Below are 14580 nucleotides of genomic sequence, written 5' to 3'. Positions count from 1 at the left end.
TCCAACACTTTTTTGCCACTCACCAAGCAAGTATCAGGGGAAGGATTTCAGTATTACCAATATAGAAATAGCTCTGTCTGCACTGGGGGGTGCGGGTATATGGTGGAAATGAAGCAGCATAGACTACGCTGCAAGGAAACCCAAGTTAGATCTGTCAGCTGGTGAGCTCTAACAGGCTACAATAAGAAAGGTATTTTATTGGGGGGGGATGGGACAGGGGAAGAATCTCATAATAAAAGAACTTGAAACTGCATTAATGGAGGCAAGGGTGGACAGCACATCAGACAAGGTCATACAGCCCTTTTTAACCTACACTTCTGCACAGAGGTCTGCACCTTTCTACAGCTGTCATTTCAACTGAGCTTTAATACATGAACATAGACAAGGTTTCACAAGTTTTACTCTGCAGGCAACAAAAAGCTTGGGCGAACATATCTAGATTACTGCTCACAGAAGTGGAGAAAAAATTGCTTGGATGTAGCTTTTCAACCCATGCATCACCCTTTCCAAGTGCCTTCATCCACTGCTGGTCAGACAGCAAACATAAATGCTCCTGAGGGTGCCTTTGCAGACTGCCACCTGAGCAGCTTCATTGCCATCACAGGGCAGACAGCTCACCACTCTGGCCTTTTCAGCAGCCCCCCATTCTCATTTTAAGGTCAATCAGGGTGTACGTTTTTGCTAAGGATCAATATTTTTATGTAACATAGGTAACAAAACATATTAATGTTCTGCCTACCCTCCGTGACATTAAACACAAACATACATGGGTTTATTTAAAACTGTATAGCAAAAGTAAGTGCAAGAGACTAGCAGAAGTATCACTACTCCAGGGTGAGGAACAACTTTGGTTATTGCTGGTGTTGTGGCTGCAACTCCAGCATACAGAGATGCTAGCAAGGTATCATCAACCTGCTGGGAGTGCAATACTTCAAAAAACATTTAACCTTCAGCATTCAAAAACTCAATTCTTTCCCCTTCTAGAATTCATTTCACCAACATGCTTTTAGACAAATTTACTCAAACATCAGTCAGAAGGATGCTGCTCAGAATAAGTCATGTTCAGTTTTCAGGTTTAGTAATAATTGTTCCCCTACGTTATTATCATTTACACCAAGAAAACCAGCCTGCAAGCTTATTCAAAGAAACAAGAAGCTGCTTTAAAACAAAAGATAAATCCAACAACCATCAGTGACTTGATCCTCAAAACACAGCCAGTGACACAGCTTCCAGCAGACATCATCATATTCATACTTCACACAGCTTTTAATAAAGCTGAGCTGTTTCTAAGAGGACCAACCAGTCTAAGAGGAATGGTTATTTTTTAAACCGTCACCAGGGTCTGTCTCAGGAGTTCAGCAACCATCAGAAAAGCATCCTGAGTATATCTGAAATGCATCACTCCTACAGAGTTACGCAGACAAAAATCCCATTAAAAAAATTTAATTACGCAGAATATAGTTTTACTTTATTTTAAAGTTCAAACCAAAGCATAAATTCTTACTACAAAACAAAGCCAACTTATGCAACCCACAAAATACAAAATGCAAGTAAGTCACTTTAACCCCGCATATTTCACTGGCAAGTTAGGGGCATTAGACAAGGAGGCCTCAGCTATGCTCTGAGCTATTTCTGATATGTGGAGGTTTTGTATATTTCAGCTTTGTGCAGGGGGACAGGGAGAGCTTTTTGCTGTATTGATGCTCATAAATATCTTCTTCTTAATTGTTTTCAGTAGCTAATCGTAGTAAAAATACAAACACAGTCAGGCAGCGATAGGTCCTGGTCAGTGGACACTTCAGATAAAACAGTAAGGTCACTAAAGCATACCACAACAGAGTAACCAACTGGGAAATTTCTTCCTCACTAGTAACAGATTAAAAAAAAAAAAAAAATAAAGCCAGTTTTTCTAATCCTCAACCTGTTTGGCATAAGAAACCTCTAAACTTCAATAAATAATAAACATAAATGTCTAAGGATTTTAAAAATAGCTTCACTCATACCTTGTGACACACATGTTCCACAATCAGCATGTATTTCTGTCTCAGACACCCAGACTTCTTCCTAGCAGTTTAAAACTAAAGGGTTGGGGGTTTTTTTTTGGGGGGGGGGTTGTTTTGGGCTTGGTTGCGGGGGGGTGGGGTGGGGTGAGGTTTTATCTTTTTTCCAAATTCCCTTCTATTCTTCCATTTTTAGGAAAATACCTATTCAGGACTCCTCTGCCAGATCTATTTTTACATATCTTTGCAGTTTCTTCTTGGATGACGATCAGAGGTTTGGGCTATCTGTAGACCCCAACCATTCATTTTGACTGACAAAAACTCAATACAGCACTCCGCACCAGGATTTCGCTAATCTAATTTCACTATAATACTTCACACCCACACGGACTTTTTTAGTGACCACCACTACCAGCTGACACAAAGACTTTTTCCTGACAGGTTCCAAAATTAAAAATGTCATTTCACCAACCAAACTCTTATAACCAGCATCTTTTTTGCACCGTATATTTTACCTTTCATTCAGCAACCCTCAAGGTGGCATTAGGAAACCACCCAACAGCAACGAAGGGCCATTTGTTTCACCGGCACGTTCTCCTATTGCACTCTTCACGTGGTGTTTCCCATTTTATTTATAAACAGTTATACGTGTGAACAGAGTCATGAGGTGCCACAATACATAAAGCAATGGTGATTTAGCCTGTTTTTCTGGATTCTTGACGGATCTGGAGGCAGCTTCTTCTTTGTACCCACATCTCCAACTACGCTCGTAATTGGCTTTTCAAAGGCCAAAGCCCACTATGGCCCTTCTTCCAGTTATTTGTTAGCACACCCAGAGAGCTCGGATTAGAGAAGCAGGGTCTGCTTTTACGCCAGGTTTGCCCATCCGCCCCTGCCTCGCCGCGCTCACCCAGGTGCGCAGCCGAAGGCAGAACGTTTCAGCCGCCCCGCCCGCAGGCCGAAGCCCAGGGGTGTGAGAAGCGAGAAACGCAACTGCAATCGCAGCGGACAGATAGGACAAATGTTAAAAAAAAAAAGAAAAAAAAAAAAAGAAAAGAAAAAAAAAAAAAAAAGAAAAAAAAAAAAAGAAAAGAAAAATAAAGGCTCGGTTAAGTACCACGGACAGATTTTGTTTATGACGCTTTCCACCGCTTGGGCAGGCGGGCGGGGGAGGCGCGAGCCGGCGAGGCGCGGGCCGGCGCGCGCAGGGGCTCTCGTGCCCTCTAGGGGTCCGGCCCCGCCAGCGCCGGCCCCGCCGCCCGCCCCGGCCAAGCTGCGGGGTGGGGGGGGGGGGGGGGGGACGGGACGACGACGACCAAAAACCACACAAAACCTCAAAACCTACGTGGCCCAAAGGAGAGGCATTGATTTCTGAGCGACGCTCTGAGCAACGCAGAAGAGACTCTGAGGACAGGGTTTGGTAATTCATCGAGAAACTTTTTCAAAACAAGCAGAGAAGAACAAACCGCGCACGAAGCAAAACCCGACTTCCACGTTGTTATCCGAATCTTTCCATTCATCGCCTTATCCGTCGAGCGGTATCCTACAAGCTGTACATCTCCCATTAGATTATCTAAGTAAATCACAGCAACAAGCGCGAAACTTTCATTGCAGTAGTGTTCTTTTTATTCTCAAACCATGTAGGATGCAGTCAGCTCACCCCCATTTCAAGCCCTGCGGTTTGCAGGCGCCGGAATCCAGCAACCTTTCCAGTTCCAGGGCGGGATATATTTTTATATATATACATATTACTTTTTAAAGAAAAAAGCCCAAGCAATATTCCTTCAATTTGCAAAATATGGCTATGTCTCTGTCTCTTGCAAAAAAGAGCTGGAACGCATGCACAGTAACAGCAGATCAGGACAAATTCATACAAATGTCGCAGTTAACATCCAAAACATCATGTGTCACTGTTTCTCCCCTCCAACCCCCAATAAGCTTCTCAAAACACATTTCATACACAGGGTCACTGTTCTGGCTGTTTATTTAATTAACGTGACAAGCCAGCGTACACAGGATTTCTTTCAGTTCCCCAGCTTTTCATTTTCACACTTCAGGCAGAAAGAGCAGAAAGTCACTACTGTATTTTACTTTTTTTGCCAATATGCCATAATATACATTTCTTGATTTAACCGATTGACAAAAATAGATTCTAAACCAATCATGAGAGTTTCAGCAGCAGTTTTTACATTTTTGTGAGGCTGACGGAAAAAAAAAGAAAGAAAAAAAATCTAAGTAGAGCGGGTTTGCGTAAATGAAGCCATGCAAAAGAAAATAAAGCATTACGTCTGGAATCCCTGGGTGATTTTTCCTGGAGCCTTACTTAAATATTTTACACGGTTGTGTTTCAGCGAGTCACCAGATGACATAACTCCTCACTATTCCTTAGCTTCTAGTGACCTAAATGGTAATGCCAGCAAATCTTATCAGAGTAATTACAGCTCAATAATGCTTATTAGCAGAAGGAAGTACAGTACGTAACACTGCATGTCTAATGGGAGACTCTAACTTTGACATACATGAAGTTCAATATCTAGTTTTAATCCGCCTTCTCCTCTCCAAAATTTTAAATCTCTGTATGTTGCACTCGGATCTCTCCTATTTTCAGGCCAGAGGGCAGGATACGTAATATTAAAAACTGATAGATATGGGCACATCTGTCCTTTTTTTAGGACAGAATGATAGAGACAGGAAGGGGGGGGGGGAGAGCAACATATTCCTGGCACTTACAAAGCTCTCACTGTCAAACAATGAAAAGAACAAATAAAGCCTTAATTTTCCCTTGAAAAAAACCCAACAAATACATTTATTTTTCTCCTCCGTTTCTTAGATCTTATCGCTGAAGAGATATCTTTGACTATGTGAACTGTTACAGTATTGTCTTCTCAACTCTGCAGACAAGCAGCGATAACGACGGTCCCAGCTCACAACTTTCCCAGGCTACAGGCTGGGAACAGGCAGAATCACCCTCCAGAACCCCATGAAAAATGGTCAAATCGAGCAAAAATCCCTCTGCTGCCGCCGGAGGAACACAGACGAGTCTGGCACCAAAGTTACTTATCTGAAAAAATAACTTTTTAAAAGGAGGAATAGGCAGGGAAAGATGTGGCAGCATGAAAGAGCCACCAAGTCTCAAACCAATTAAAAATAAATGACAGACCCTCAGGTGTCCCTCGCTGAGGCAAACAGCTTTCTACTTCTCCAACTTCCCCGAAGCAGGAAAAGAGCAAAGAGAAAGAAGGAAGGAAAATGGGTAGAAACCCTCTCTGCCTCAGGAGTCAGAGGACATGGATGGGAGTTTGCACATGGAGCTGCTGGCCTCGCAGCTGGAGACATCAGAGCCGCAGGAGAAACTCCTCCGTCCTGCTGCTACCCACCACCAACGCTGAGGATGGGGGCTTTTCAGCAGGGCAAGACTCAGCACCTCATCAGTCCCTTCTCATACGGGGTTGCGTCACCCACTGGTTTGGGAACTAGATAGTACTTCAGACACTGATGTATGCTGTACCTGTGACAGTCTTCTGACTAAAGAAAAAAAATAAATCTAAAAAGGCTAAGCAAATTGAACTACTTGCAGCAGCTACTCTAGCTCATTTAACACACACTTGTAATAAATCCAAGTTAGCTGAAAGCTTCCCATTCCACCCAAAGAAAACAAACAACAAGCAAGGCTTAAAAGCAAAATTGGGAGTCTTCAGTACAGTTTAAAATCGTCCAGCTACTATCTCCTGTAGAGTATTTTACCCATCAAGGTGAAATCAACCCTTTGGACTGTCGTATGTCAAGACTAACACACACAGATCAGAGGCATAAGCTTCAGAACACACGGGCCATATAATATTTTAATGGGAAACACCAAGATATAGAACACATTTCTGCCCCTCCCACCCCCTGGAAAAAGTAAAATGTTTGCAAAACCGTGAAGAAACTCCAAAAGCCATCATCCTGGAGGTACTACAAGTACCTGGAGGTACTTGTGCATTTACTGGAGAGAGAGGGGGGGAAAAAAAAAAAAAAGCATTTGTTCATTCATTCACTGTCTTATCCATCCATTCACAATTTCTCTCTGCAGCCTCTTTCAAATCTGGGTGAGTGAGCCCTCAAGGAGCTGAGCGAGCCCTCAAGGAGCTGAGCATCCTCAGCCGGCATTGATGAAATCACAGGCAGACAACACTCAGCTGGGAGCAGGATCAGGCTGTTACGAAGCACACATTTCTTAACGAGACCTACATGCATGCCAAACTGGAAGCTTTTAATCCAAAGAATTCGCCGAAGTTGAGAAAGAACGTATACAAAAATCAATCACAAAAAATAGAATTAAACAAAAAATTAGTAAAGAGCACTTTTAGCACCAAAAGAAGGTTATGTCTTGGTGTGGTATGATTTTGGATGGTGGCTTTTTTTTAATGAAACAGTTTTTCTTTTTAAATTCTTTTTGGAACTGATAAGCAACTAAGATGAGACATTTCTACAGAAGGAATAATTCATGCCATATGCATTTCCAGCTACTCTTACTAGCAGCTTAAACAGAAGTATACTTTTAATTTTAAATACATTAATACCTCTGCCCATGATGTTAGTTTGTCATTGCTAGTACTGTCCTTTATATCACAAGGCCACATAGATTCAATTCTGTATTCTAGCAGGGAAAAATTCAGATTATAATTGAGATGTGTGTGACTAAAAAAAAAAATAAATTCAGAAGTGCCAACTTTCATAGAATCTCATATTAATACAAACAGTCAGATAGGGAGAGAATCACACTCTGGAAAAATAAAAGCTCAATTAAATGCTCGGCAATAGGAAAGATTACACGAGAGGCAATGGAAAACATCTCTAAAATGTCACCTAATGTTATTCACCAAATGAAAGCATGTATTTCAAAGCAATAAAGTAGATCAATTTCTTCATGAAAGTTATTGGCAGCTCCCAGATGTATTAACAAGCTATCTTTCGGACCAGAAACATTCAGGGCATGTTTTTTTAAAAACAGGGGATAAAGGAAGGCCTGGTTTTGTTTATAAAGCCCTCATCTCTATTTTTAACGTGTTATATTTAAAAACTGTCCAAAAGAGAAACATTTACCTATGGCTTCTTTAAATCTATGGAGAGCTGATTTTTGCTATAAACCAAACTTTGTTTGCTGTAAGAGTCCCGCTTCTCACAGCATTGCTTCAAGGTCCTTACAGAGCTTTGTTTCAGCTTTTCCATTTTTCTATCTTGCTAACATTTATTTAAGAGGACAGCATTTAGGGAGGGAAGTTCACATACACACAGCCACATTGTGCTTAAAAAAAAAAAACAGACAAAAAGTCTCCCCAAACCCGAAAGTAGTCATCCATTTCTAATCACGCAGTGACGCAAGCAATACCAGATCTCGCTATTGATTAATAGCGAGCGAGAACAAAAGAAAGAGAAATTTGCCAAAATCCTGCAGCGGGTAAACTGAACAGTTGCCAGCTAACTCCAGTCCAGCTCCGCAGCTTGGAAGCGGGAATTGCTTGGGGCAAAGCTGACCACTGTCCCCAGGTAGCGCACCATTGCGGGGAGGAAAAGAAATCTACCTTGTTAGCCATCACCAGTTTAACACTCTGGTATATATAGATGATTTGAATTCCCTCCAAAAGAAAAGAGAAGGACGTGATCACAAACTAGTGAGCCCCAGCTCCAACTGATTACATTTAGATGTTTCGATGCTAACTGAAAAGCTGCTTTTATTTGAAGTGTGAGAGTGAGTGGAAATATGTTTAAAACCTTACAAATTATTATTGTAAGAAACCACCAGAAACCCCTAGCATCATCAAGTAAGCATAGACAGTTTTAATTTCTTGCCTTAGTTGTATTTACAAGTTATTCTTATACCCGTCTCTCTCTCTCTCAGTTCCTATTGAAGTCAGAACTGAGTCAGCTTTCTACTTTTTCACACTGTATTTGCCTGGACACTGTGGTAAATATTTATTTTATCTAAACAAAAATGTTAAATAAATAAGTACATTTGTTATAAGCCTCCGGTATATAAGGTTGTCAGGCCCTCTTCTAGAAAATGTCATAACCAACCACAAAGGGATGTAATCAAACCATTTCCAGAAACAAACTAGCCACCCACACCATATGGTTAGATGCCATCACTTGGAAAATACTTAGCTGCTTATCCAGCAAGCAACCTGAAAGAAAACCTTTGGTGTACAGCAATACGCTTCAGTTGACCACAGTTCACTGAGTCATTTTCAACACTAATTGAAAAAGAAAGCTTAACACCATTTACCACTTATTTTCCCCCCAGTTTCCCTTTTCACCGCTCAGCGAGGGTTGCACTGATTTTCAATATGCTCAGTTACACTTGACCCATCGAACGATTCTTTTGTGGGGCAATCTTAAACCTGAAAAAAATCGAGAAAATGCTTCGAGCACAGAACTAAGCCAACCTTGTGTCCGTGGCAGGACTCTATACAGCTGTGCAGTAAAGATAATGGTGTTTGCATGTTTCTTCCCCCCCCCCCTTTTTTTTTTTTTTTTAAGGTGGGCATTTAAAAGAACGCATCACTGCTAACAGAGTAAGTTTTCACTCATCCTTTCAAATCACGACCTCCTAAAGGAAACAAAGCTGATATAAATCGTGTGTGCCTCGTACCGGTTCCCACAACCGCAGCAGAGCGGGAGTTATTGATCACACGCAGAGGAACAGCCTCGGGGAGGCAAAGTGCAAAGATGAGCACCGCTCCGTGCGGGTCAGCCTCAGAGGACACGCTATCGCCCTGATAAGGGACTTCTCCCACGGAGGACAAGCTGCTTGGCTCACACACACACCCACCCACCCCTTTGAAGCTTAAAGCAAGTTTAATAGGGCTAAGCTACCTTTCCGGGAAACTACAGTTTGAAAAAGCGAGGCTCGTAAGTGATGCTGGGAAACCTGAGGGCTGCGCTGACGGCAGGTTCCCACCAGCTCCGAGAACCAGGCGGGTACCATCCGCCTCAACTTTTTGCCAGGCTTAAGAAAAGCAAACGCCGGTGACGGCTGTAAAAGAAAAGAAAACCCCAGCTCTCTTCCCATTGCCGGCAGCCGGGGCAAGTCAGGCCGGCTCCGGAGAGCCCCGCTTCCCCCCCGGCCCCGGCCTCAGCCCCGTCCCGGGGCGGCCGCCCGGGGCTCTCCGCGCCGCGGGGCGCCGGGGAAAGCCCGCACCGCGCTCGGCCCCTCCGGCGGGGAGCGGCCGGGAGGACACAGCTCCCCGCGCCTCCGCCGCCGGCAGGACCCCCGCCCGCCACCAGCAAAGTTTGGGGCCCGTCCCCCCAGCCCCTGCCCTACCTGCTCCCGGGGGATGCAGGGCAGCGAGGTCCGCCGGTGGGTCTTGCTGCTGCCGCCGCCGCCCGACATCTCGGGGGAGATCATGGAGCTGGACCGCCGCCGCCGCCTGAGCACCGGGGCTTCGTCCGCGGCCGGGGGGGCGGCGGGAGACTCCGCCAGCGGGGCGGCCCGCCGCGGGGGCCAGAGCCGGTCGGCGTAGCCGGCCAGGAGGATGCCCAGCAGCCCCAGCAGGTAGGCCAGGTAGGGCCGCCAGGACGCCGGGACCCTCTCCAAGGCGACGAGGGACGTGGTCCTGGCCGCGCTAGTCACGGCGAGCATGAGGACGCCCTGCCTCAGCTTCAGCACCAGCCATGTCACGGCGGCCAGGCAGCTCAGCACCACCCCCGTGGCGGCGAGGGAGAGCAAGTGATCCTCCCCCGCCGCCAGCGCCGTCTGCGCCACCGCTTCCCCCCCGCAGCAGGCGGCCAGCAGCAGCGCCGCCGTCCGCGGCCGCACGCCGCCGCGCAGCAGGTAGCGGCCGGCGAGGAAGAAGGCGCCGGCCAGGCCCAGGGGCACGGCGCCGGGGGGCAGCCAGCCCCAGCCCCGCGGCCCCGCGCCGCCCTCCGCCGCCAGCTCCCGGCCGCGCTCCCCCCGCACCAGCCTCACCACCAGGGCCAGCAGCACGGAGAGGGAGCCGGCGCACAGCGCCGAGGAAAGTTTCCGGCGGCGCCAGGTCTCCCGCGGCGGCTGCAGGGCGGCCCGGGAGGCCGGCCCCCCCTCCGCCGCCGCCCCGCCGCCGCCCGGCGGGGTGCCGGGCTGCCGCCCCCCCGGCGGGAAGCGCCCGCTGCAGCGCGGGCTCCGCGCCTCGCCGCCGGCCATAGCCTCGACGGGCCTCCCTGCGCACCCCCGGCACCGCGGGCCCCCGCCCCGGGGCTTATTCCCAGCCAGGCAGGGGCCGGGAGCGACCCCCCCGGCGGCGGTCAGCGGCGGGCGGCCGGGGGGCAGCGGCGGGGGCGGCGGGCCGGGGGCGCTCCCCGCCGCAGCGCCGGCATTTCCTGAGGAGCGCGGAGCTCGCCCCCCGCTCGCCTCCTCCCCGAGCGCCCGGCGCCGCGCATGAAGGGCCGGGGGCCGCCGCGCCTCCCCCGCGACCACCTCGGGCTCGGAGCGGGGGTAGTAAATTAAAAATTCTTTTAAAAGTGTAAGAGAGGGGGAAACGCGGAGAAATCCTAAACAGTGTAAGAAGAGGCGGGGGGGGCAGCGGGGGAGAGGCAGATGTACCACCTCAGAAGTGCTGCTTAATTTCTAGGCCATCGCTTCCCTCACAGGCGGAGGCAGGGAGGGAGGGGGCGGCGCTGCCCGCCGGAGGGTCCGCGCCCGGCCCGCGGTAGTCCCGGCCCTGAGGCTGCGGGCCGTGCCCCGTGGTCGCGGGGAAGGAGCCTCCCGGTCGTTGCGGACCGCGGGGAAGGAGGAACGACCAAAAAGAAGGCCCAGAAAAAAAATCGCAAATGAAAGGCCAGCGGAGCCGGGGGCAGAAGTTGCGAAGTCCTGCCGGGAGGGCGAGAGAGAGAGAGAGATCCGCGGGAGGGACTTGAGGGGAGGCTGCTTGGGAAGAGGGGAAGAGAAAAAGAGGAAGAGAGAGAAGGAAAGCGTTTCCCTCCTGAACGCTGCTGGGATAGTCCTTGAGTTTTGCACGGAAAAATCGAGATGGGAGCTTCCCTCCGCCGGGAGAGGAGGCTGCCGAAAGCCCAGAACCCAAACCGAGGCAGAACAGCACACCAAAAGGCAGCAGCGGAGGGGAGGCGTCGGAGGTGGTAGCGAAGCAGGAGGCTGCCGGGGAAGGGCGGGGGGGTGCCGCTTTCACAACGGCCGGACCAGCTCCTGGGGAAGGGCCGCGCCAGCCCTGCCCGCCCCCCGCTGCCCCGGGGGCCCGGGGCGCGCCCCGCGTCCCCCCCCCGCCCCGCAGGAGCCGGCGGTGCCGCCCGGGCGGCGGAGCTCCCTGCGACCGGGCGCTGGCGGCCGAGGCATAAATCCGCCTGTCAGGGCGGGGGGCAATTACGAGGTCGTAAAAAAGTCAGACAGATGGATGTGTATGAATGATTATTACTATTTTTGTTGTTGTTTTAATGGGAAGCCCGAACTAGAATCCCAAAGCCAGCGGGCTACGCACGGCCCTCCAAAGCGTTATCAATCTCTAGGCTGGGGCTCCATCCAAAACCCACCGTTTCCTTCCTCTGAACCTGCCTCTCCCTCACGGCGGAGGGCTCCCCCGCCGGGGACCCGCAGAGGGCTGCTGGGGGCTGGCTCCGGCCCGGAGCCCTGGGCTGCCGAAACCTGCTGTTCGCAGGAGGGCAATCAGGTGCAGGCTAAAAGCCCCTGCAAGATCAGGGCCTTATTGTTAAAGCCCTGGGTCCCACCGAAGGGCATGGAGTAATGTATTTAGCACATAATAATACAAACCACAGAAAAATAAAATCACCAGCTGTGAAGTTACACAACATTAAGAGTCAGGAAACGAACAGATTAGAAAACAGAATTTCCCAGCCCGCTTTCCCCTTGCACATCCACAAATCACTAATTTGAGACAGATTTATAGCCTTTATGTATTTATTGGTGTATCTATCTGGATATTGTGCCTATCATCCAGGATCTGAGTATCTGAAATGGTAGCATTAGTGAAGCATGTTTTGGATTTTTACTAGAAATGGGTCATAAAAACTGAGTATGTTTTTAAATAATAGTTTTCCAGCCTAACTATTATGGAATATGGATTTATTAGTCATTTTTATGTTTGAAGCTTAGTTTGAAAACAACCTAGATATTGTTCGCAAAGTTTGGCTCTGAGGAGTGGAAAGCCTCTGGTTTTTTTTAAAGGTTAAGGGTCCAGATTAGGAACACCTGGAAAGGTTTACAGTTTATTCTGGTGAGACAGCAATCAGCAGGTTGCCATATACACCTAGAAAACCATAGCTGGATTCCACCTACCCCAAGCAGAGGCAGAATCAGGGCCCAGATAGTAAAAATTGTATGACTCCTAACTCCTTTTCAGCTTTTTATAAGTAAGATGCATCTCTTGGATATTTTTAAGTCTAGATGCATCAAAACATAGTGCAAATAAATTGATACTGCAATACTGGATGACAACACATGCAACAGTAGCAGTTCAGATAGATCAGACCTTTGACTTAATCCTTCCTACCAGGTAGCATTCACTTACACCTTAATTTATCTCCACTTTGTTACTTTACAATTAGATTTACTGATATCAGAAATGTTGATGCTTTAAATACAGTCATAAAAATAAAAAAAAAAAGCAGAACTGGAGGAATAAACACTCCCTACCTTTATTTTTTGCTGCACACCCCCTTTAAATATATATTACTTACACAGATCAAAGCAGATCATGGTCCGTATTCTTTTAACTCCTTAAGCTAAAACATGAATTATTCACTTTAGATTAAAAGCAGCAGCATTTTTTTGGTAGGACAGATTCTAGGTTAGCGTAAAGAAACTTGTATTCTTTGTAATAGCTGTTATGATAATGGTTTGAGCCTCATAGCAAATTTTTTTTTTCAAGAGTGTCTCAAACTTACTAAATGATTGAAACACATTTCTGAGCTCTGCCTGCCTGGATCTCTGAGGTTACCGTGAGCCCAGCTGGCAAAGTGGGGTTTACGGATGTTAGGCTTCACCGAGGATCAGAGCTCAAGCCATCAGGGGCTGAGCTTGCCTGAAGCTGGCAACTCTAAGCCAGAGACAGCAATCTTCCAGTCTCACATGAAATGGACTAGACCTCCTCAAGCTACCTGCTACTTTCTGCACCGAAGTTTACAGAAGAAGATTATTTTTTCCTGGTGTCTTGATTTCCATATCAGGGAATAATTTTTAGATAACATGATGAAAGTCAAGGCTTGCAGAAACAACTTCAACAACTAGCACAAAAGTAATAATCTCTAGATTTCCTAGAAACACGACTCAAACTCTTATCTATGCATTCTTCTGAGCACTGAGGTTGTATATTGAGCAGTACATGGGAAGGTGAACTTTGCTGTGCTCTCTACCACGTGGGAGTTGATAAAATTACTTCTTCGTGTTTCTGAATTAAGCAATGTAATTGTCTCTTATTCATCTACTGATTAACTAAGGGTGTTTTAAGCATTTCAGTTGTAAAGATCTTTAACAAAAAGGCATCAGTCAGGTAATTTTGGCATCTCCATCAAAATCAGTACCAGGTGGGAGAATGTGGTAGGTGATGAGCCGAACAGAATGTGAGTTTCACGGGAGATGAGAAATATTGGTCGTTTAGGAGACTTCCCATGCAGAGACACACAAAAAAGAAGGGAGGGCATGAGAGGAGGGTGTTAGTGTTAGTTCATTCTTCAGGATATGATTCCACCAGACTGGGCTGTCTACTAGATGACAGGTACCTCTTAAACAGTATGTTGAACATACAGTTACAGTAACTTGAAAATCCTATATTCCTTCTCTAGTAAAGAAAAATTCTGGGAAGGCAGACTCTACCCCTGCAAAGAGTGAACAGCTCAAGACTTCATAGAACTTCTGGGGAAGTAGGCTTTTCAGCACTTGCAGAATCAGGCTCCTTTTGATGAATAGACATCTATAATAACCCAAAGAAAATGGGAACCATTACATACAATAAGGTCATTGTATAAATGTGCTGGAGCAATATCAGCCATTCACCAAAGAAACTGCTACTTGCAGAAGATCATGCTGTAGTGAAAACCTAGCAATACCCTTCTATTTTCCATTTGGAGAGCAATCTTCCATGGTAATGGTAGAGGTTTCTTAGAGACTTCAAAGGAGACAAACCCAAGAAGTTTCATGGTTACCATCACAGAAAGGTCTGGAAGAAAATAAAGGTGAATGTCCAATTAGATAAGAAAGTCAAAATAGATTTACCTGAAAGAAAGCAGTTTGCTCTGGACAACAAACAGCAGGAGATGGAAAACAAAGAGCTGTTTTGGACAGCTGGCTGTTCCCCAACACGTAATTGTCTGTCTCAGAATCACTTTGTCCTTAGTAGTCATGGGCTGTGCTGTCATTTCTTGATAAAGCAACCTATCTTTTCTCCAAAGTTAAATGGTAAATTAGTGGAGAAGATGAAATGCCTTTTATTCATTACTATGTCCAGCAGGTCGTGCTCTTATCTAATCCACTCAAGGGACTTTTCACGAAGCATCCATGCAGAACACATGATTCTCCACCTAAATGGGGAAACAATGGCTTCCCTGACCATTAAGGAAAGGAGGCAAGATTTCATAATGGAACTGCTTAGCTATA

The 14580-nt window shown here is 46.9% G+C and overlaps 1 protein-coding gene across 1 annotated transcript in view; it reads right to left on the bottom strand.

Annotated features, from left to right (window-relative positions):
- PDE3A (phosphodiesterase 3A) overlaps nt 1-10161 on the bottom strand; it is a 262587-nt gene extending 252426 nt beyond the window's left edge. The window contains exon 1 of the mRNA XM_087766233.1: nt 9304-10161. Within this exon, the coding sequence (XP_087622359.1) occupies nt 9304-10161 (858 nt within the window). The remainder of the gene's footprint in view (nt 1-9303) is intronic.
- Nucleotides 10162-14580: the final 4419 nt, after the last annotated feature.

This window comes from Nipponia nippon, unplaced genomic scaffold, assembly GCF_047370975.1.
Source record: "Nipponia nippon isolate SJK-2023a ecotype South Korea unplaced genomic scaffold, ASM4737097v1 scaffold_3, whole genome shotgun sequence".
Taxonomy (NCBI): domain Eukaryota; kingdom Metazoa; phylum Chordata; class Aves; order Pelecaniformes; family Threskiornithidae; genus Nipponia; species Nipponia nippon.
This window is presented reverse-complemented; position numbering and strand designations above follow the sequence as displayed.